Below are 23,667 nucleotides of genomic sequence, written 5' to 3'. Positions count from 1 at the left end.
TGTATATCTGGCAGTGGGAGTTCTAATTGTATTTGTAGCGTATGCTTTATTGATGTAATGGAGGTACAGCAGCAATAATTAAGAGATGAAAGAAAACAAGAAGTTGTGCTGAAAAATCCATTCAAAGTAATTGACAGTATGTGTATGTTCCAGTAGCATGTGTCAATCGCTGCAGAAGTACAAACACAACATTAGCATATTATTACTGAAAATTATTATTATAACAATTTGATTGAACATTAATTGCAGAATAGTTAATATAATTGTAATGATTTTATCTTTATCTTTTCTAATTCTTTATTATGTAATTATACTGTTTTACCATATACGGTGGTCCTTTTGTGTCTGTATTTAAGGTCCCTAATAATAAATCATATCATTGTTACAATAGAAATGGTCATTTAAATGGTCCTTTGTTTTGATGATTTGTTCATTTGTGTCTTGTCTCAGACTCGGAGTATGGTTCTCACATGCTTGGATTTGCCCTGTGTCTTCCTTTAATGTACTTTATTGTTTGTGCAATGAATACAATACATTTCTGGCCATGTTTTATACTGATTCTATTACGTTGCCTAGTAAGAAATTAATAATAATAATAACAGGGTAAATGGACTGCACTTATATAGCACCTTATTCCATAGTACTTTACAATGGCCTATCATTCTCCCAGTCACACACACCAATGGCGGTAAGCTACCATGCAAGGCTCATTGGGAGCAATTTGGGGTTCAGTGTCTTACCCAAGGACACATCAGCAAGTGGCCAGCCGGGGATCGAACTGCTGAACCACCGAGTTTGCGATCATTGGAAGGCGGCTCTCTCTCCTGAGCCACAGCCGCCACTGGGTAATTTAATTGATTCTACCTAGAACAATAATATAAGGTGGGTGAATCCCACTGATTCCCATTCTGAGAGGTGGGTAAACCATAGATATTATACACATACATATTATGGGATAAACTGTGTTTATGCGTTTACCTTCCACTAAATGTTTCATTATACAATATCTATGGGTTTGGGTTCGGGTCGACTTTAGCAGTCAATGAGCGCCACCTAGTGACGATGTGGCAAACTACCTCTTCGAAGAACATAATGGCTGCGTTCGTAAATACGCTGTGGAAATCTGATCAGCACTCATGGAATGCCTCTTGTCCAATGAAATTACTTGGTCCCATTATGACGTTGAACCCAATGTGCGCTCCGACGCTTTCAGAGCGAATTTACGAACGCAGCCATTATGTTCTTCGAAGAGGTATTTTTCCACTCACATATCAAAACGTGAGTTTAGATATTACCCGTGTTTAGTAAATAAAGCTGCTAAATCAAGCATTTGTCACCTAGTCATCATCTCAACTGACAAGCTAGCCTGTTGCCTAGCCACCTAGCAATTGTATAATCTCGAAAGGTAAACGGATATTTGTTAAAACCAGTTAGATGAAACTACTTTTTGATCAGATAAAACGTGATAGTCAGAGATGAGAGCAAGTAAAAACAAGCCCATCGTCAGCTAAACCCCTCGTTAGTTCCTCAACCAACGTGTCGTCTCTCCAAGCTCAGATTGAGACACAGATTTATTACACGATGTATAATGAAACGTATCTCGTATATGTGCTGCTATCTCAACTTGTATTTTACTGTCTGGAATTATCATCACAACACACTAGTAGTTTGTTCATCGTGCTACTGACTGATCAGAGCTAAATACCATGGCCGCGTTCGTAAATTAGCTCTGAGAGCGCCGGAACGTCCACGTGACTGCCCCTTGTCCAATTAAATTACCTGGTCCCTTTATGACGTTGGCGAAGTTACGAACACAGCCTATATATCCTGTTCTTCTCCTCATCACAGCGGAGTCACGGTGGCCGAGAGGTTAAGGCGTTGGACTCGAAATCCAATGGGGTTTCCCCGCACAGGTTCGAATCCTGTTCGTGACGATTGTACATTTTTGTTTCTGATATTCTCATGAAAGGAATTAATGGTTATAATAATTTAGATATAATTATAATTATACAACAGTTAGTTCCGACCAAGTAATTTGATTGGACAAGAGGCATTCCATGAGTGCTGAAATACAGTATAACAGCACTGGGACTTGTATCACTCCGAAAGACCCTTCAAAGTAGCTAGCCTGCAGATGTTTGTGCAGGTTACTAGGCAATAGTCCAGTTGAGGAACAATTTTTTGTTGACGGAGCCAAAATAAATGATTAAATAAACAGACAAATCATAATCTGTTGTCACTTATTACTGTTAACTAATAAATTGCGCTGTAGAACTGTTGTATAAAAGCAATATCACACTCGAGGTCGTGCTGTTATACTGAATATCAGCACGTGCTGATATTCAGTATAACAGGCACAGCACTCCCTCTCGTGTGATATTGCTTAATTATAATAATTATAATTAGTCCAGTACTCAAACACGTTTGCTTGCAGTGTGCAAAGAGTATTCTCGTCTGTTTTTCACCTTTTCACTGCGAACAACCCCTAGGTTTGAATGAGGATTTCAACATGAGTGTTGTGCTATGAATACATTACTTTATACACAATGTTCTATATGATGGCTACTGCCTGATGTCGGTATGTTTGTAGAATTTCTCTTTTGTTTTTTGTTCTGCTATGTATATATATATTGTAAATATTTGATGTATTTTGGTGTTTCCTGTTTCACGAACACACTCACGAAACTGTATGTTTTTTGTAGTCCATTAAATCTAGGACTACAATTCCGTTGATGTCTAGAATAGAATAGACTTTATTGTCCTTGTACAGTTGCCTATACAATGAAATTGTAGTGGTTCTTCTGAATGTGCAGAAAACAGAAAACATATTCACATATTCACAAACATATACACATATAACATATCAGTGATATCACACATATTACACACTAGACAATTAAAAAGTGAAAATGCTATAAAACAAGCTAATAGACAATGAGGTCCGTACGTGTCAAGTGCAAATAAAGACAACAATCTTAAGAAAGCCACTTAGCCACTAGGTGAAATATCTGACACAGGTGGAGGGGACAGATAACCTTGTGTTGTGCATTGGCTAATCAAGTGATGTTGTTTGAACCCTTCATACCGCTGCATTCACTTGTCACTGCTTTAAGCCTGGAGAAGGTCTATGGTCGAAAGCTCGCAGATTTGAGTGTGCGGATGCTATTATTATTTTTTTCACTCACTGATCTGAGAACTGGTAAAAGCATAAAGCAACACTGCTACAGGCCAGTAAACTGCTTTGTGCTTTTTCGCAGATCAGTGAAAAACAGCAAGTAAATTGCTTTCACCTGTGTGAAGAAGAGGGGGAAAGGGTGAAGAGGAGGGGAAAGGGGAGATCTGCTCATATATTCCTTGCAGAGAGCGAATTGTTGTGCTATTTGCGAGTGTCCTCACAATCAAATATTTATTAATTAATCGTTATTATTCCTGTTTTTCTACGGGAATATGACTTATTGCCACCCAAACAGCTGGTGTTGGGAGTTAATTTGTTAATTTAAGACATTTTGGAATCCATTTACCAGACTGTTTTACACTCCTTCAGTAATGTCTGCCATTCTCCCAAACGAGATCCTGTTGTTGATGAAAGATCTTAAACCAGGGTCGAAAAATGTAAACATCATCTTTATCGTGTTGGAAACTGGTGAGTTGTAATTTGAACCTCATTTCCAGATTTGAATGTAAGTGGACCAGTTGTGGTGGATATAGAAAAACACAGCATTGATCATGTCCTCAGATCACCTGCTAGTGTTTTGACGTTTCTATCTATTCTCTCCGTATTTCTCCATCACATCTACCTGAAGGACGGGTGACGAAAACAAAGGATGGGCATGAAGTTCGCTCCTGTAAGGTGAAGGATGAATTATCTCTCTTTCTCTCACACACACACACACACACACACACACACACACACACACACACACACACACACACACACACTGATGCACATACTCGCTCCCTCTACCCCATGTAATGTTGGATAATTCCTCACCTTTCTCTCCCTCCTGTAAGGTGGCTGATAAGAGTGGAAGCATCATGCTTTCCGTGTGGGATGAGGTTGGTGGACTCATCCAGCCAGGAGACATCATCCGCCTCACACGAGGGTGCATTCATCCATCCATTCATCTATCTATCTACTCATTCACTCACCCATCCATCTATTCATCCATCCATCAATCTATCCATGTACTCATTCACTCATCATTACATTAGTTTGTTGCATGTTAATGCATTTTAAGTTTGTGTGTGTGTGTGTGTGTGTGTGTGTATGTATGTATGTGTGTGTAGGTACGCGACGCTGTGGAAGGACTGTCTGACTCTCTACATAGGCAGAGGAGGAGACATCCAGAAGATCGGAGAGTAAGAAACAAACCCCAGAACACTGTGTCTGCTGTTCACCTGCTGTTCACCTCCTATCACCTGCTGTTCACCTGCTGTCTATGAGGTGTCTTACACTGTGTCTGCTGTTCACCTGCTGTTCACCTGCTGTTCACCTGCTGTCTATGAGGTGTCTTACACTGGCACACTTTTTTTTTTTTTTTTTTTTTTTACAAAAGTCTGATTGTTTTGGAGGGTGCTTCTGTGGTTTTGTATTATGTCACAACAGAGGCAATGGCTGTACTCTTACCAGTACAGGATTGATATAGTCACCTCCACGTCAATGTTACCTTTGTATGTTGCAGGTTTTGCATGATCTTCTCGGAGGTGCCAAACTTCAGCGAGCCAAACCAGGAGGTCCTGGCCCAGATTTACCAGCCTAACAGAACCGTGAGTACACATCAAAAGTGCCACGAAACATCTTTGAACCTGTATTCCATTGATGACGACAATTAGAATAGTTACACACACACCCACACACACACACACACATATGCTCTATTAGTTGTAAATGTCCCACCTACTTTTCTTTTTTATTGTTCCTCTTTCCTTTCTACCATTCCTCTTCTCTTCTTTCTTGTTCCATTCCCCTTCTCACCTCTATCATTTGTACTTACCTCTTTTTTGATATAGCCTCTAATGTATACATCTGTATACACCGTACATAGCTACCTTAACTGTACATGGCCTACTGCTATCTCTTGTATACCTCTAACTACCGTACTTCTCACATGTTTTATGTCACTATTTGCACTTCTGGTTAAATGCTAAACTGCATTTCGTTGTCTGGTACTTGTACTACTTGCAATGACAATAACATTTAATCTAATCTAATCCCCTTTCTCTAGTTAAAAATTGAGCCTGTCACAAGTTTTCCAGTGAGCCCAAACCCCGCCCCTGCGATGACTTACTCCTCCAATGGCTGCTCTCCTCTCTCTCGGGATCTGGTCCACCATGGCAGCTCTCCTCTCTCTCGGGATCTGGTCCACCATGGCAGCTCTCCTCTCTCTCGGGATCTGGTCCACCATGGCAGCTCTCCTCTCTCTCGGGATCTGGTCCACCATGGCAGCGCAGGACAGCCAGCGTGGCGTCACGGCACAGGGAGACACAGTCATGCCTCAAAGCCAAAGGTCTCCATGGGCAACGGCGGCAGGGACCCACGTCGATCACTGAAGAGATGAGGGGGGGGGGGGGGAATGAAATGCCATCTCCAACCACCAGATGTCGCTGTTGTGCTATTTCAAGAAGAGCCAAGACCCAACAGTGTCTCCCCTTTCTCCTGCATCCGTGTTGGGGTTGCTTTAAAGGTAGATGGCATGTCCGAAAGTTCATAGTGCCCACTGATTACGTAGATTCTGTTTCAAGTTATATTATTACGTCACATTACAACGAGTGTAAGAGAGTACAATTCTTAGTCTTCGGTTCCTGACATTACAGCACAAGACAATAGGCATAATTCAAGATGCTAGTACTGCATACTAACCATAATCATACTAACCATATGACATACTGTTTAGTAAAAAATGATTGAGTAAGGACTGAATCTCAACCATGTTGTTAACATTACATTTCCCTATATATCCTAACCCGCTCCATTGAACTGTGTGACTAAAATCGTTAAGGTCTCCCTGAGTGTAGTGTGCAGAGAATTCATAGTAGATGCAATGGCAAATCGAGTATGAGGTCCTGGCATTTCAAGTATACCACACATTTGCATACTGCAAATGCAACTCTTCCTAATCATTTGTAGTGAAACCTCCTATTAAACACGTCGCAGTATGAACTTTGGGACTTGGCCAGATGTGCATATGACGTCACGCCAGGATGTCACAGCAAGACTAAAGTGAACAATGGTAGGCACTCATTAGATGTTTAGGCGCATGCACACCGTCGCAATATGCGCTTCCCAGGCTTTCCAGGCTTCCCAGGCTTCCCATGCGTCACGTCCCAGAATCTACCTCTGAGGTTAGATTAGTTTTAGTTGGTGGGTGGGATGAGGTTGCCCCTTAGTAGAGAGACTGATCTGAAATACGTTTTGCATTTATTTTCTAAACGTACATTTTTTCCTTTTTCATGTTTTTTTTTACCCAGTGGAAACTTCTACCATGAACATTCTATTTTTCTCTCTGTCTAGTCTACTAATTTCATCAGGTGCCGTCTTTAGAGTTAGAGACTGTTGGTAGTATTTCCAACTCTTTGATCTTGTGCTTGTCTGTAAGTCAGTGAGTACACTTAATTGTCAGTAGCAGTTCAACAGGATGCTATGGTTCCACAATGCTGTCAATAAAAAATAAAATTAAAAAAACGCATTACTTTGTGCCTTACTTTGTGTATCACCACCTTCCCTGTTGTACACCACCTCCCCCTCATTTTACTAGTCAGTACCACTCCTTTATGTGAAAGACAACCGTTTGAAAGACTTAAATTCGTAGGTCACATGTACCCCTCTCTACCCATAACCTTTAACCTTAAGCATATGACTATATATACCACATGACTCCTGATGTGACCACCAAACCGCACATTTCTAAAGTAGCCCTCGACTTTGAGCGCGGCTGTAAGCAGTATGCCATTGTAATACGGGGTTAACAAGTGTAAGGCTAATTGGGACTGGCACTAATATCACATCAAAGGATATCTCGAGGTATTTTGTGTGGCTAAAACGAACGCAGAGAGTTCACTAATGAGGCGTAGAGTGGGTGATTACTGTTATAGGTGGTCTGTGACTATTGGTACAGATGTTCTTTAGTTGTATTTGTATCTTTCTGAGCCCAGTTGTTCAAAACCTTTAATCTGGATCAGAATGATGCTGATTTCTTTTTTGCTGTCCAGGATCAGATGGAGCTGGCTGATTTCCCCCTATATGACTCAAAATCAGTCAGATAGATCTGATCCTGGATAGCAAAAAAGAATCAGGATCATTCTGGTTCAGATTAAAAGTGTTTAACAACTGGGCCCTGCTTACTAGTGGAGAAATAAGACAGCATCACGGAGAGGGACACATTTTTCCTCTCAGTACTTGACGCTCATTCCTTTTGACAGCATAAGTCCTCTGTTTTACTAGTCCGCCCCCTTCTGTTGCTATAGCATTTTGTGCATAATGGATGTTTTCCCAGGACCTGACAAAGAACATCTCTAAAAGATAACAGGAGTCAGAGCATTGGAGCATAGCGTGTGATGGTTCAGTTAGTAGAGCATGGCGCTAACAACGCTTAGGTTGTGGGTTCGATTCCTACTGGGACCATATATACTGAAATGTATGCACTCACTGCAATGTAAGTCGCTTTGGATAAAAGCGTCAGCTAAATGGCATACATATATATATAATGGTGCTGATACTGGGTGGTGGTGTGCTGAAGAAAAGCATGTCTTTTAACAGGACCGACCCCATAGAAGGGCAAGACAAACGACAGAAGTGTCTGTGTGAGCATGGGGTCGAACAGCAAGACGGACAGAATTTTGGGACCAAGGTTGGGTTGGTTTAAATATAACTGCCAATCCAGCTTTAAACTAGGTTTAAAATGACTGGTGCAACAGACTTGAATTGAATCTCTAAAAAGTTTAAATGGAAATTAAACTGAGATTACCAAAGGTTTTAGACTTAATCAGGATTAATTGTAAACTGCGTTTAAGATAGGTTTAAAGCTTGGTGCAGCAGGATTAGTATGCAAACTTTGATTTAATCCAGTTTAAAAGTTAAACCATCTTGGTGCAACCCAGCCTGTGTGTTCTTGCAGGACCGTGATGTAATAAGCACGTCTTATAATGTCTTAAATGGGCAAGAACATGACCATGGAGAGCTTTATAAGTTAGGAGTAGTGTTGTGTAACAGAGTGATAACAGACAGTCAAGCCAGTGGAGTCGAGACTAGAGTGATGTGATCATGTTTTCTAGTTAAAAAAAATAATGTCATTGTCGCCACACACTGTAACCATCAGCAGCTAGGAGCCACTCCCTTGTTTTGACAAATTACAGAGCTTGTGTACAGAACTGTTGGGTGAATTAAGGGTTTTCTTGCCCTCTCTTTCCCCTCTGACGGACATTGAAGATCTCTCATAAAATGGTTTGTTCTATAACTATTATCCGTTCTATTATTACTTGGTCATAGTCTGCTATTTCTACATTTACATTTACATTTTTTGCCATTTAGCAGATGCTTTTATCCAAAGCAACTTACCAAAGTGACTTACAACAAATACAGGGACTTACAACAAACCTTATGTCTTTAGAGTTTTTAGTGTGTAACACACCACTCCAAGTCTCAATGCGACTATAGTCCTGTCATCCTGAAAGGATTCACCCTCAAGCAGAGCCTCCTCTAAATGTAAAAGAATGGCTCCACGGATGAAATTGATGTAATGTGATAACCAGATACTGCAGTTGTAAACTAACAGTAACAGTATGCTCTTTGTGCTATCCTGTAGCTAGCTGTATCAGTGCATAGGCTAGGCTAAGCTGAGGTACTGGGATATAGCCTGCTGTTTCCCATTAGTCTGCCGGTCTGAATGGCACGTCCTCCTGCCTGGTGGTGGAGGTTTTACAGTCAGGCAGCCAAACACCAGGGGGAGGACGAGCATGGCCAGTGGCCCCCCCTCCCACCCTCCCACAGCCCCAAACCTCCCTCCCCCCCACCCTCCCCCCCACAGCCCCAAACCTCCCTCCCCCCACAGCCCCAAACCTCCCTCCCCCCCACAACCCCAAACCTCCCTCCCCCCCACAGCCCCAAACCTCCCTCCCCCCCACAGCCCCAAACCTCCCTCCCCCCCACAGCCCCAAACCTCCCTCCCCCCCACAGCCCCAAACCTCCCTCCCCCCCACAGCCCCAAACCTCCCTCCCCCCCACAGCCCCAAACCTCCCTCCCCCCCACCCTCCCTCCCACAACCCCAAACCTCCCCCCTCCCACAGCCCCAAACCTCCCTCCCCTCCCGCCCTCCCACAGCCCCAAACCTCCCTCCCCCCTCCCAACCTCCCACAGCCCAAAACCTCCCTCCCCTCCCAACCTCCCACAGCCCCAAACCTCCCTCCCCTCCCGCCCTCCCACAGCCCCAAACCTCCCTCCCCTCCCAACCTCCCACAGCCCAAAACCTCCCTCCCCTCCCAACCTCCCACAGCCCAAAACCTCCCCTCCCACTGGGCCACGCAGGCAACACAACAAGGCCCTCTGACTGTCTCCACTGTTTACAGACCTATGATAATACAGAGAGGAGGATGTACCAAGGGACGGAGAGACAGGAGGGAGGGACGAGGAGGGAGAGGGGGATGGTTGAGAGAAAGAGGGCTGTAGAGGAGAAAGGAAGGAAAGAAGAAAAGGGGGAGATGGAGGAATTGAGGGAGATCAAGAGGGGGGTTGTGGGGAGGGAGAAAGGAAGGAAGAGAACGGGGTGGAGGGGAGGGAGGATGGGAGGATGGGAGAGAGGGAGAGGCACGATCAATACGCCTGTATCAGAGAGTGTGAATCTGGTCTTGAGAGAAGACTTTGATTTTAAACATTCAGGAGAAAGGGACATAATCTGACATTATTTCAGGGAAGGAACTGCTATATTTCTGTCCAAAGGAAACCCTAATGGTTTCACAGTCTTTTAGTCCCATCCTCTGTCTCCACATGGGGAATGTAGGCAACAATAAAAAGGAAGTGTGTCTTACTACAAACTGCAAAAACAAATGAAGAAGTCGGAGAGTATGAAAGTCATTACCACAGCACAGCAGGGGTCCACAAGCCAATGGATTCTCTTTTTTTTCTGTCAGAGATGGTCTTGGCTCCAGGCCAAGCATGCAAAAGGAAGCAGCTGCCCATTCTGGTGTTAGTCATTGTGGCTTACCCCCCCGTGTTCCTCAGGGCTACCACGCACAGACAGAATCTATCTTTGCAAATACGCTTCGATAGTACCTAGTTAGGTATGACACAGAAGATCAACAAGAAAGTAATACGTTAAAAACACCCATGCTTCCAACGAAAGGGTGATAGAATACTTACTGACTGTCTAGACCATATTTGGGGCATGGCTAATGTTTTTGTACAGATACGTTTTTGTACAGATGTTTTGTATAGTTGTAGTGAGTCAAAGTAAGGGTAATAGAGGCATGACTCAGTTCTGTTTCCTTTGTATGATTAATGTGTCAGACTGTGTATATCAGCTCCAGTCCAAACACCACTTAAAGAGTCAAGTACTATTACCATATATACAGATACATCCATTGGATTGTGGATATAACATAATGAGTAAAACTTTCCTTGGCATTGAGCTGATGTCATGAAGAGAACATACAGTTAGGCTAGCTAGCTATTTTTAGTTCAGCTAACCTAACATGCAGCTCCAACGTGTGTTCCTAGCACCGCCCTGAAATGTGGTCTAAACGGCCATGCAGTCAGAGGAAATGTAACCTCCCGAGCCTTAGATTTCCACTCGTCTCGAGACAATGGGACAGTCCCACTGGAGGCCTTCCTGACAGAGAGCTATCTTAGGCTCTCCGAACGAAAAACATGCAATTATGATCTTCAGAGCCACTCACATGATTCAAATAAATTACATTAGATTCAACTTTATTGTCATCGCAGAGTACAAGTACTATACAACGAAATGCAGTTTAGCATCTAACCAAAAGTGCGAAGAGTGATATAAGTAGGTAATAATCACTATTTTTTCACAGATTCTAGTCAGACACAAGGCAACACTGCTACACTCTCTCCTACGCTCAGTCTAAAACTAAATGCTTTTAAGGGTGAACTCAGGATGTGTCTGATGACTATGACCCACATCAATGTAAGCTGACACAGTAAAACAGATTTATTTGAAACATAATAGTTATTAAAACACAGACAAAGTTCACAGACAGAAATACGCACATGATGATTTTCATAAATCTGTGTCATAGAGAAGATGCATGGAAGTGTGCTTATTTACCCTATTGACATTCTTTGGCTGTTTAAGAAGACTCCTGTCTTTTATTGCAAAAAATGCTGCCAAGTTTATTTCAGACATTTTGTTCTTTTGAGTTATACCCTCTAGTTTCATACTTGTACAATATTTATTGGTACATACTGTTATTATGCAATGTGTAAAACTGATCCAGTCTTATCGTAAGTCTTACAGAACACTTTTGAGACAGTGTGACTTACGCTATTGCCATTTTTCTCTCTCCACCTCTGCCATGTGCGGTGAGCAGAGCTGTGCCCAGACATGTGTTTTTATTTAGCTTTGTGGATAAATAGGAAACTCTGAAGGCGGGGGAATAGCGGGTTCATTTCACTTCATTTACTTTTCAGTCTCTTAAGCCTTTTCAAATGTTCATTTATCATCAACAGGCATTCAATTTGTCCCTAATGTTGCATACAGCATTAGGTTAAGTCTGTGTTACTGGACTCAAGTGTAAGTAAACACATTGCCATAGCAGACAGCCAGCTGTGAGTTGTAGGTCAGAGGTGCTGTTCAAACTTTGCTCTTAATTGGCAAAGAGAGACAGGGAATGGAGCCGACTAGCGAATAGGGGCTCAGATTGAGTCTTACAGTTTTTTCCGACCTCTTTTTCCTTGGCACACACCTACGTTTTCACACTTTCTCAGAACCATACTCGTCTGTAACTTGAGCCTTGGTATATTTGATTTGTTTGAATCTCGACTACAGCAGTAGTTACGTTAAAACCACTCACACCAAGAAAAATATGACACAAATGTTTGCATTGGACAACTAGAACACACAAGAGACAGAAATAGTAGTGCTATCCAGCAACGATTCGAAGTCTATCAGGATCATAATAATACTAATACATTACAATACATACTCTTCAATAAAAATGCTTCTATCAGATGTTTCTAATTCCTAATAAATATATATTTACTAATTAATTAGAACACAAAGTACGGTGTGATTGATGGTATTCTTGAGAACATGGAGAAACACATTAAATAGTTATACTGCATATAAGGAGCTGACTTTAGTTTGTGTATGGTGGAATGTTAAGGCAATATAAAGTTTCCGCAAAGAGTCTCACATTTCCTGACGTTTGATAAATGACACTTGTCGAGCCTTAGTGTCATTATCAAAACTGGAATGTACCACGTCGTGCGGTGTAAACACTTCTTGACACTTCTTTTCAGTTTTGAAGTGCCGTTGTTTAGTAACAGTCAAACGGAATGTTTCATTCCCTGGTCTCTGACCCCTATTGTTCTGTAGTCCAAACTCCTAGCTGGGCCCAGTTGTTCAAAACTTTTAATCTTTTTTGCTATCCAGGATCAGATCGATCTGGCTGATTTTGAGTCTTATAGGGGAAATCAGCCAGCTAGATCTGATCCTGGATAGCAAAAAAGAATCAGGATCATTCTGATCCAGATTAAAGGTTTTGAACAACTAGGCCCTGGTGACTTAATCCAGTACAGGTACAGGTATATCTATAACCCAGTACAGATATATCTATAACTCAGTACAGGTCTATAACCCAGTACAGGTCTATAACCCAGTCAGACGTCCAGGTCGTCAGGCCGCGCGCGGCTACTAGCCTGGCTGCTAGGTCGCGCTTCCATCTGTTTCAGGAGGTGAAGCTCCTTCCCCATAGTCACTTTCCCAGGGTAGTCAGGGGGGCTGTGGCAGTTGGAGTTGTTGGGCCCCGATTGGCCCAACTGGTTCTGTTCCGTGCTGTAATTGGTCCAGTTCTGTTCGTTGGCCTGCTTGTTGTAGTTGTTGCAGGAGTTGGTCTTCTCTCCCGTGTCCAGGTTGTAGCCCAGGTTGGACATGGGGGCGGTGGGAGGCGGGCAGCCGTTGCAGTAGACGTACGACATGTCCTGGGTGCTGGGCCTGAGCTCCGTGTTGTGTTGAAAACCGCCGTCCGGGCTCTTAATCCAATCCTTTATCCGTTTGAAAAAGAGATAGACCAACTCGATCACATTCAGAGCCAGAGAGACTAAGGACACCACCAACATGAAGATGATGAAGACGGTTTTCTCCGTCGGGCGGGAGAGGAAACAGTCGACCTTGTGCGGGCAGGGGAAGCGCACGCATTCGTAGCGGGCGGCCAGGCTGAAGCCGTAGATGTACCACTGGATCACCAGGAAGCCCACCTCCAGGAGGGACTTGAACACGATGGTGAAGATGTACGTCTGGAGGAGGGCCCCCTTCATCTTGATCTTGCCGTGCTCCTCCAGGCCGTACTTGAACTTCTTCAGCTCGATCTTCCGGAGGGGTCCGTCCACGTCTCCCCCGCCGCTCTGGATGGCCCTCAGCCTCTCCTCCTTCAGCGTGAGCTTCACCTCCTTGTTGGTCAGGTAGAAGATGTGGCACAGGTAGAGGAGGGTGGGCGTGGAGACGAAGATGATCTGCAGCACCCAGAAGCGGACGTGGGAGATGGGGAAGGACTGGTCGTAGCAGACGTTCTCACAGCCGGGCTGCTGTGTGTTGCAGGTGAAGGCAGACTGCTCGTCCCCCCAGGCGGACTCCACCGCTGTTCCCAAGACCAGGATGCGGAAGATGAAGAGGACAGACAGCCACACCTTTCCTCCCGCGGTGGAGTACGCCTGCACCTTGTCCAGAAGTTTTCCTAACGCGCTCCAGTCCCCCATGTTGAGTAAGGTCTATCTGAAGAAAGGAGAAGGGAGAAAGCTATGAGTCATGCTTATGAAGGAGGAAATCGTTTCACCTTTATTAACAGTAGGAATACTGCCACGTTTATCCATATAGATTCATATTTAAGGGGGTAAACAAAATGTCTAACTGATCTATACTGTTATGAATAATGATGGAATATCTCAAAGTGTCCGATTTTCCTGGGATGCTAGACTTCCAATACTTTGCACAAACATAACACACATTTACCAAACTTTGTTTTTCATTATATTTACACTGTTAAGATTATTCATTTTATGGTACTATTGGCAGTATTTTACAGTAGGTTATGTTACTGCCTGAAGGTTGTAAAGCAGTCTAACTCTCACTACAGGCAATGGTAATTGAGATTTATGAATCTTGAATGTTGTCATCTGGTGAATCTGTCCTAAATGTGTTTTGAACTAATTCCTGAGCAAATAATAAAATAAACGGTCAGACACTTTTCTCTTTAGTAATAAGAAGTTCAACTGAGATCCAATGTCACTATAAAAAGCTAAACTATTTGAGTTTATTATGTGTATGCACTGGTCTGTTCGTTAAAAGCGCTATTAAACATACTTTGGTGTAATGTTTATAATGTTTATTTAGTTTTTCAACACTTACCTGGAAGACTCCAAAAGCAAAGTAACGGGATTAGACGGACTTCGTCCAGGAGGAATATTTGAAAAATGTATCCGGAGGAGTGGAAAAATACATCAGACTATAATATCAGACATTATAACTCCAATATGCAGCCCGACATCTGTGAGATGCGGCCACGTTCATATCCATCTCTAAAGTGTATGAGCAGCGCAGTAACTATGCGTTTGAGAGTTTGGGAGAGACACAGAAAGTTTTAGTCACTCTGACGTGGGCCGCCTCCTCTGGACGATGTGCTGACTGGGTTCCTTGGGCCAGCTCTTGGCTGCGTTCGTAAATTCGCTCCGAGAGCGCCGGAGCGCACACTGGGTCCGACGTCATAAAGGGATCAAGTAATTTGATTGGACGAGAGGCATCCCATGAGTGCTGATCAGATTTCCAGAGCGTAATTACGAACGCAGCCAGGATTCCTTAGGCCAGCCCTCACCGCAGGGTCGTTCCAAGGATCCCATCTAGCACCTACTTGTGGATTTGGAAGGTTACACAAACTTTGGTCATTCTGAGGAATTCTTCATTGTTTGGATGCGTCTGTGCCGCCACCTAGTGGAAGCGATAGGTTAGAAATACGGTAAGGCAAGTTTATTTTTTATAGCACATTTCATACAACAGGGGCAATTTAAAGTGCGTTACATATAGCATTAAACCATACAGAAAGACGTAGATGAATAGTGTTCTTACAGGTCAGCTACTGTCTCATCATCCTTTCAACACTCCAGTTTACAGAATAAGTCCTGAATAATTACATAAGGCCTACAATAAATATTTGAAAGAATCCACTTTTTTCTGTTATGAGCAAATTATTTTTCGCAACAAAGAGGTGTGGGAGGCAGGCGCGGATCTATGGGTGGGCCTGGGTGGGCCTAGGCCCGCCCAGATTGACAGCTGGCCCACCCAGTCAGATTCATAAAAATACATTTTTTTAAATAATAAAATATTTTAAAAGTTACATTTTCACTAACTAACTGTAATGTGAATAGTTTTGTCTTGGAAATGATTAAAAGTATGTATTAATACTAATAATATTCAACTTCCTCTCTTACGTTTACATTGCTTCCTCTTTTACGTTTACTCTGATTGTTCAGTTGACCTTGACCAGTTGTTCAGTGTGCGCGCTACGATGGCTAAACAGCTAACATTGTCCCGCTTTCTTAAAAAGCCACGTCTGGAAGTCAGTGAAAATAATGAAAGTTTGGACCAGGCCTTGTCTAGAAATCTTATTTATTCACAATAACAGATGATGACGCCACACGCCGACGTGCGGAGAGTCCGAGACAGCGCTGTAATAGTTCGGTGAAGTATATTTTTTATGAGACTTTCCAAGATTAAAACGAAGAGGGGGAACATTTGTGTGGAACAACATTGTGTATGCCTTCACTGGATATAATAATATAATACAATAGAAGCACACAACTTTACACAACAAAAATGTGTATACACCAGTTTACGTAAATCCCCTAATAAGCAGCGTTAAGTTTTGTAATAAAATGATGGATCACCACAACTGGTCCGAGCCAGGTACATAACATGTATGATTCAACTTGAGCTTTCGGTTTGCACTGGACTGTCAACACCCACAGTTAAAAGCTTGCAAATGATAATACAGGCATTTCTTATTACAATTTCTATACTTGGTCCTCCATAGTTGATGGTTATTGGTTAATTCATTGACTATTGCGTGCGCTTGAATGCCTTGCGTGTGTGTATTATAATAACTTGTTTGGCTGTCCGTTGCATTCTCTGGGTAGACAGGTACTTTATTTATTTTCCGTTCGTTTCATGGTCTGCATAGTGATCTCCTCCAGTCCCTGCGAATATTTTGCGTGTGTGCGTGCGTGCGTGTGCGTGTGTGTGCGTGTGTGTGCATGCGTGTTGGTCGTACCCAAATGTTTTGAGCACCCACGGGCAGAAACATAAATCGACGCCTATGATCGCGAGCCCGGTTGTGTTCCATCCATCTGGCTGCTCATACATAGGTCTAAAACGTGCGGTGATGAGTTTCACTCAGGCCTACCCAGATTTTTCCAGGCCTACCCATCAGCCACTTTCTGTATCCGCCACTGGTGGGAGGGCAGAATGAAGCGGGAAACATGTGGACTGAGTACCAACTGGGCATTTCCATTTATTTTCATCATAGTTAGGGCCCTGAGTTTTTCCATACCAACTGATCAGGAAAAACTTGGGCGCAAACCTCTAGTTCTCCTCAAACCTCTAGTTATCCTCCAAAAGGATGGGCAGGTTACAGTTTGCTAAAAAGTACCCAAAAAGCCGACAGAGGTGTGGAAAAAGACCTTGTGGAGATAAGATGAATACGATCATGTACCAGAGTGATTGCTGATGATGTAACTGTAGCAGCAGAATGTTTTCTGAAAGTTTACAGAAACATCTCTTAAGCAAATGCCTCCAAACTCATTGGATGAGAATCTCTTCATTACTTACACAAGGCACTGTATGTTGGTAGTTTAGGTTTAATGTTGGAAATACAGATAAAACAGATAATCATTCAGATAACGAGAACACACACACACACACACACACACACACACACACACACACACACACACACACACACACCTCCCGATTGTTCATTACCCTAATCACCACATCAGAGCCCTACCTTTTGTCCAAAGCGACTTATATTAAGTACATTTGTCAGTAGAAAGTGAAACAACAATCACTGTCGGTACAGTAAGGATGTCAATAGAACAAGTTTCATGCACTCATATTTGCTAGGTTAATTATATATAGCCTATTACATAATTTATATATAGAGAGATGACATCAGAATTGCAAAGTTGCATGTCCTTCACATAAATAATCTGTAGGGAGATGACAAAGACAGTATGGACAGAAAAAGTATAAACCCCCATCGAGACAGAGTGTAACGCCTGATCTCTGCCTGGTACCATGTTGAAAAGGACAGCAATTCATATCTGCATATCATGAATATAAGAGTCTGATTTTTCTTTCCTGGGGAAGTCTACTTCCTGGAGGAGTCTACTTCCTGGAGGAATCTATTTCCTGGGAGTCATTGCGGAGCGAAGAGGGATCTCTCCCTCGACCCAAATGTTTGGGCTGGACAGCATCTTCTCCCACAGTTGAATTTCCTGGTTGACAGAATCCATCCAGTTGACCTTCTTGCCATAGCTTTGTCCTGGAATCAAACAGGAAAACAAGGCATTGCACAAGATTGAGTGACTGACTATACCACAATCTTAAAAAAATCAAGGCATTGCACAAGATTGAGTGACTGACTATACCACAATCTTAAAAAAACAAAACAATTTAAGTCTCGCGAAACATCAAACAACATAAAACTAAGCCTTTTTCTTGCTATTTTTTTTTAAGTCTCGCGAAACATCAAACAACATAAAAATAAGCCAAAAATGTCCTTTTGTGACTTTGATGGAATACCCCCCAGGGCTACAGATCATCTGAACAGTGTTAAACCAGTCACTCATCTGAACAGTGTTAAACCAGTCACTCATCTGAACAGTGTTAAACCAGTCACTCATCTGAACAGTGTTAAACCAGTCACTCATCTGAACAGTGTTAAACCAGTCACTCATCTGAACAGTGTTAAACCAGTCACTCATCTGAACAGTGTTAAACCAGTCACTCATCTGAACAGTGTTAAACCAGTCACTCATCTGAACAGTGTTAAACCAGTCACTCATCTGAACAGTGTTAAACCAGTCACTCATCTGAACAATGTTAAACCAGTCACTCATCTGAACAGTGTTAAACCAGTCACTCATCTGAACAGTGTTAAACCAGTCACTCATCTGAACAGTGTTAAACCAGTCACTCATCTGAACAGTGTTAAACCAGTCACTCATCTGAACAGTGTTAAACCAGTCACTCATCTGAACAGTGTTAAACCAGTCACTCATCTGAACAGTGTTAAACCAGTCACTCATCTGAACAGTGTTAAACCAGTCACTCATCTGAACAGTGTTAAACCAGTCACTCATCTGAACAGTGTTAAACCAGTCACTCATCTGAACAGTGTTAAACCAGTCACTCATCTGAACAGTGTTAAACCAGTCACTCATCTGAACAGTGTTAAACCAGTCACTCATCTGAACAGTGTTAAACCAGTCACTCATCTGAACAGTGTTAAACCAGTCACTCATCTGAACAATGTTAAACCAGTCACTCATCTGAACAGTGTTAAACCAGTCACTCATCTGAACAGTGTTAAACCAGTCACTCATCTGAACAGTGTTAAACCAGTCACTCATCTGAACAGTGTTAAACCAGTCACTCATCTGAACAGTGTTAAACCAGTCACTCATCTGAACAGTGTTAAACCAGTCACTCATCTGAACAGTGTTAAACCAGTCACTCATCTGAACAGTGTTAAACCAGTCACTCATCTGAACAGTGTTAAACCAGTCACTCATCTGAACAGTGTTAAACCAGTCACTCATCTGAACAGTGTTAAACCAGTCACTCATCTGAACAGTGTTAAACCAGTCACTCATCTGAACAGTGTGAACCAGTCACCTGTGCCCAGACCGAGCCGCATCCCTCCCAGGAAGTGGTTGGAGAGTTTGTTGTGGTCCCAGATGGTCAGCTCACAGCACGCCTCTCTGACCTCCTCGGCCTTGAAGCCGTCGTACACCATGGCGTGGTTATACACCGGCTCCTGGCTCTTCTTCACAACACGCGTCTTCTGATGACTCTTCCTACTTGTGTCTGGCAACATGGAACTACAACAGAAGAAGAACAGTGAACACATCAGGGGTGCACTGCAAAAAGTCAGCTCTCAAAAACAAGAAAAAAACAAACAATAACATTATTTATTATTATTACTTATTACTTAAAATAAGTTAAATTATCTGCCAACAGAACAGGAAAATTTCACTTGCCAAGATTTTCTTAAAACAATTAAAAGATATCTTAAAAGTCAGACAAAACAACAAGCATATTGCCTTGATTTAAGATATTTAATCTTACTTAGATTTACTTTTTGCAGTGAGTGAGCTGGCAATCGGAGGGTTGTGGGCAAATATATAGATATTATTCTTTCTCTTTACCTCAATGCTTATTTAAGCCTAATTCTTAATGAGGAAGAGCTACAATGTAATGGTTGAAACATTGTAATGAATGTAATAAAGGTTGTCTGGCAACATGTAATTGATACAAATGCTTACCGATATAGTATTGTGAAACCATAGTATCATAGTACCATGAAATGGGCTAAGCAGCACACAGACAAGAAAACACACTGACGTTCACAGGAAATTGCACCAGAGAGATAACAGAGAAAATACAGCGTCAGATCTCCACAGTTTCCTGTCATATTACCAGAAAGATAGAGGCAGATAAGACACATACCCCTACACACACACACCCTTTGATATATATGACACACCCAAAGCAATGCAATACACACACACACACACACACACACACACACACACACACACACACACACACACACACACAGAAAGACTGTCCGACGAGCCGGCTTTGTACAAAGTCTGGTTTAAATTCGATACCAGAGTAAAATACCTCTGTGAAACAATCCCGTTGGAGTTGCTATGCCCTGGGGCCGTGACTTCACATCACGTCTGCAGCTCACTCACCACTTGACGAAGGAGTCCACCCCCTGGGGCTTCAGCCTCCGCAGCTCCCTGGCCTCCTTCAGCCACACATGGATCTCCCCCGAGTTGGCCTGAGCTGCGATCAAACCTCCTGCAACACCCACCACAATAACACTGAAGGCCAGAGCGCTAATGCTACATTGAGCTAATGCTACATTGAGCTAATGCTATATTGAGCTAATGCTATATTGAGCTAATGCTATATTGAGCTAATGCTATTAGATTAGATTTAGATTCAACCTTTTTGTCATTGCATACACAGTACAACTAAATGTATTTTTTGCTCTAGCCACACAAAGGGCCCCATTGCATCATTAAACGTTCATTAAAAAAGGCTTACTAGGCATTTTATTTGCTCAGTCAATTGTTTTCTCAGCCAATTGTTGTTTGCACAGCAGTGGGAGGCATTACAAAGTATGGACACGCCTATGGTGCTGACAGAATGCAAAGTAGAGTGTATCCAAGAATCTCCCAACTTTGCTTTTTTAGGTTTTACTAGTGTGTGTGCATAGTTGCATTGATTAAGTGTGTGTGTGTGTGCGTGCGTGTGTGTGTGTGTGTGTGCATAACCAAAGTATGAAAGTACTGAGATTCATCGATAGAGCTATAATCTACTATATGCTATGGTATGGTTAACTATCAGTGTGTTGTTTTTTTATACTGGTTTGCGAAGGAACAAGTCAGCATATCCATACACACGTATACAAGAGAAACAGGAACTGTCAATGAATCCAAGGATTCTCTGGATGTGTACGCAATCAAACTTGCAACAAACAAGCAGTGTGAAAGCCTCAAAAAGCAACAATGTTGGAGACTACTTGGCCTCACACTCAACTCTCTGACAGAGAAACGGGGGCGTGTCCACTTGTGACACAGTCTGGTGAAAGGGGAAACAAGTCGGCAGCCGATTTAATGTTCTGACTTTTATTTAGGAACATGTAAATACATTTCAGCGTTGTTGAAAATCAGTGACACACTCGCTAGCCAACTGACACAGCTTGTTTTGTGAGCCTGCTAACAATGTGAAGTAGTGTTCTAGTTAGCAGTGGGGATTACTCACCCAATCCATTGCGTGGCAGTATTTTGGCTTGACTAGCGAGTTTGTGTTGGGATTTTCAACAACGTTGAAAGTCCAAATGTTTTGTTTGGTTGGTTTTGAACTGGTCGACTTGCGGCCCAATTGACCAGACCATGTCACCTATTAGCTTAGCTTAGCACTTCTTATGGTTTTAAAACACAATAATAATCATGTTTTGAGTCACTTCCTCATAACAGTGTAGGTTGTGGGAAGAGGGGTGGATAAAGTATACATTACTATTATTACTATTATTATTATTATTATTATTAATGAGTATCAGTGGAGCTGTATTGAAATGTTGTTGATGGATTACTAGTGGATGTCTGTACCATTAGAGCCAGGAGGGACATATTTCAGGGCCACCGTCAACAGTCCCTGATACTCAGGATCTTGGCCTTCAGGGTTCTGGAAAACAAAAAACACATTATTATTTTAAAAAAACACATTACTATTAAAAAAACACATTACTGCAACTCAAATCCTGGTGGCATTTAGCATCTCGACAGTATTTCACTTCGAGGATCAGTGTTCAGATCAGATCTTGGAGGGTTATTGAGTCCAGTTGAGTTTGTCCATGTTATTTTCTTCTTAACTAACAGAACTAGGAGACTCAGACAATATTGAAACATAAGGTCTTCTCCTCCCCCCCCACATGAATTGTATATAACCAGGACAAGGAGCTTCTCAGAAGTAATGAGCACTCTTTGCTAAATTTGTCTTCTCTGGTCAGGAAGTGAATTGTGTTTTATAATCAGGGTAGACAAGGAGCTTCTGAGAAATAATGAGCACTCTTGCTAAATGTCTCTTCTCTGGTCAGGTCACTGTTAGGACAGCTGGAAGATTGCCAAACGGCATCGGGGTGATGTCTGGATATCATCCACCACTTACAGTGCACAGTGTGCAGTTATAACTCTGTTGAACTCTTAACTTCAATTCACATTTATTCTCAGTCCTATATTAGATTAGATTCAACCTTTTTGTCATTGCACAGAGTACAACAAAATGTATTTCTTTGCTCTAGGCACAGGGTCAGCCATAGTCAGCGCCCTGGAGCAATTAGGGGGTTAAGTGCCTTGCTCAGGGGCACAACAGCAGTGGTAGGCACCTTAGATTTGATGCTAGCAACCCTCTACTCACCAGCTCACATGCAGCTCCCTCCTGAGCCGGGGATCGAACCAGGCTACCTCTAGGCTACCTGCCGCTGACCCCCCTCCCCCCCGCCCCCCGCCCCCCTATATCTGCATGCTGAGTTCAGTGCAGGCACATACAGTACGACATTCCTCAGGTGTGTTCTGTCCTGTATGTGGTTTACCTTAGCCTCTGATTTACCTTGGGCAGGAGATTGTACCAGGTGATTAACTTGGGCAGGAGGTTGTACCAGGTGATTTACCTTGTTTGTAGGTTGTACCAGGTGATTTACCTTGTTTGTAGGTTGTACCAGGTGATTAACTTGGGCAGGAGGTTGTACCAGGTGATTAACTTGGGCAGGAGGTTGTACCAGGTGACTTACCTTGGGCAGGAGGTTGTACCAGGTGATTAACTTGGGCAGGAGGTTGTACCAGGTGATTAACTTGGGCAGGAGGTTGTACCAGGTGACTTAACTTGGGCAGGAGGTTGTACCAGGTGATTTACCTTGGGGAGGAGGTTGTACTAGGTGACTTACCTTAGGCAGGAGGTTGTACCAGGTCAGGACCTCATGTCCCCAGTCCCAGGTCTTCAGGTTGACCTCTACCTGACCCAGGAAGACATTCCTGCCTCTGGGGTCGTGGTGCCACACAGCCAGGTTCAGGGTCCGGCCCTTCAGGTCATCCATCTTGATTTTGTACTGGAGGGAGAGGGTTCAGACAGAGAGGCTAGCATATATGTAATGCAATTGCAGCATTTTGATCTGTTCCTGTCTAACAAATCCTAACTTTTAATTGAATTTGCAGTGTGGTCAGATAGAAGAAGAAGAAGAAGAAAAAGAAGAATGTTTTATTTGCCATGCAATTGTTGGATTTTGGTACGTTTTGCTCTAGGCACAGGGTCAGCCATAGTCAGCGCCCCTGGAGCAATTAGGGGTTATGTGTCTTGCTCAAGGGCACATGCAGCTCCCTCCTGAGTTGGGGATCGAACCAGTAACCTTCTGGGTTAACCTACCTTCAGTGTTTCTCCACCGTAGACGGGGTTAATGGTACGTTTCTTGACTGAGGTCTTCTTCTTGCTGTGTTTGTCAGGGCAGAGGTAGGTCTTCACATAGCTGCAGAACAGAGAGTGTGTATGTCCATCATTTAATGACCAGATGCCATGACCAGAAGATAATGTGTGTGTGTGTGTGTGTGTGTGTGTGTGTGTGTGTGTGTGTGTGTGTGTGTGTGTCGGAATCGC

At 42.8% G+C, this 23,667-nt stretch overlaps 2 protein-coding genes across 2 annotated transcripts; one reads left to right on the top strand and one right to left on the bottom strand.

Moving 5' to 3' along the window:
* Positions 1-3,546: 3,546 nt before the first annotated feature.
* Positions 3,547-9,543, top strand: LOC308153990 (SOSS complex subunit B2-like; the record flags this gene model as incomplete). The annotated part of the gene is made up of 6 exons (XM_080527171.1): positions 3,547-3,643; positions 3,804-3,850; positions 4,012-4,103; positions 4,288-4,359; positions 4,683-4,767; positions 9,490-9,543. The coding sequence occupies 6 exons, from the start codon at positions 3,547-3,549 to the stop codon at positions 9,541-9,543; spliced, it is 447 nt and encodes a 148-aa protein (XP_080383297.1).
* Positions 9,544-12,833: 3,290 nt separating this feature from the next.
* gja1a (gap junction protein alpha 1a) lies at positions 12,834-14,706 on the bottom strand (the record flags this gene model as incomplete). The annotated part of the gene is made up of 2 exons (XM_080527170.1): positions 14,578-14,706; positions 12,834-13,944 (listed from the first exon to the last, which is right to left on the bottom strand). The coding sequence occupies exon 2, from the start codon at positions 13,926-13,928 to the stop codon at positions 12,834-12,836; it is 1,095 nt and encodes a 364-aa protein (XP_080383296.1). The 5' UTR covers positions 13,929-13,944; positions 14,578-14,706.
* Between the last annotated feature and the right edge of the window lie 8,961 nt (positions 14,707-23,667).

The sequence above is a fragment of the Nansenia antarctica genome, assembly GCF_963989245.1.
Source record: "Nansenia antarctica genome assembly, chromosome: 3".
Lineage (NCBI taxonomy): Eukaryota > Metazoa > Chordata > Actinopteri > Argentiniformes > Microstomatidae > Nansenia > Nansenia antarctica.
The sequence above is the reverse complement of the archived record's forward strand: the minus strand, read 5'-3'. Positions and strand labels throughout refer to the sequence as shown.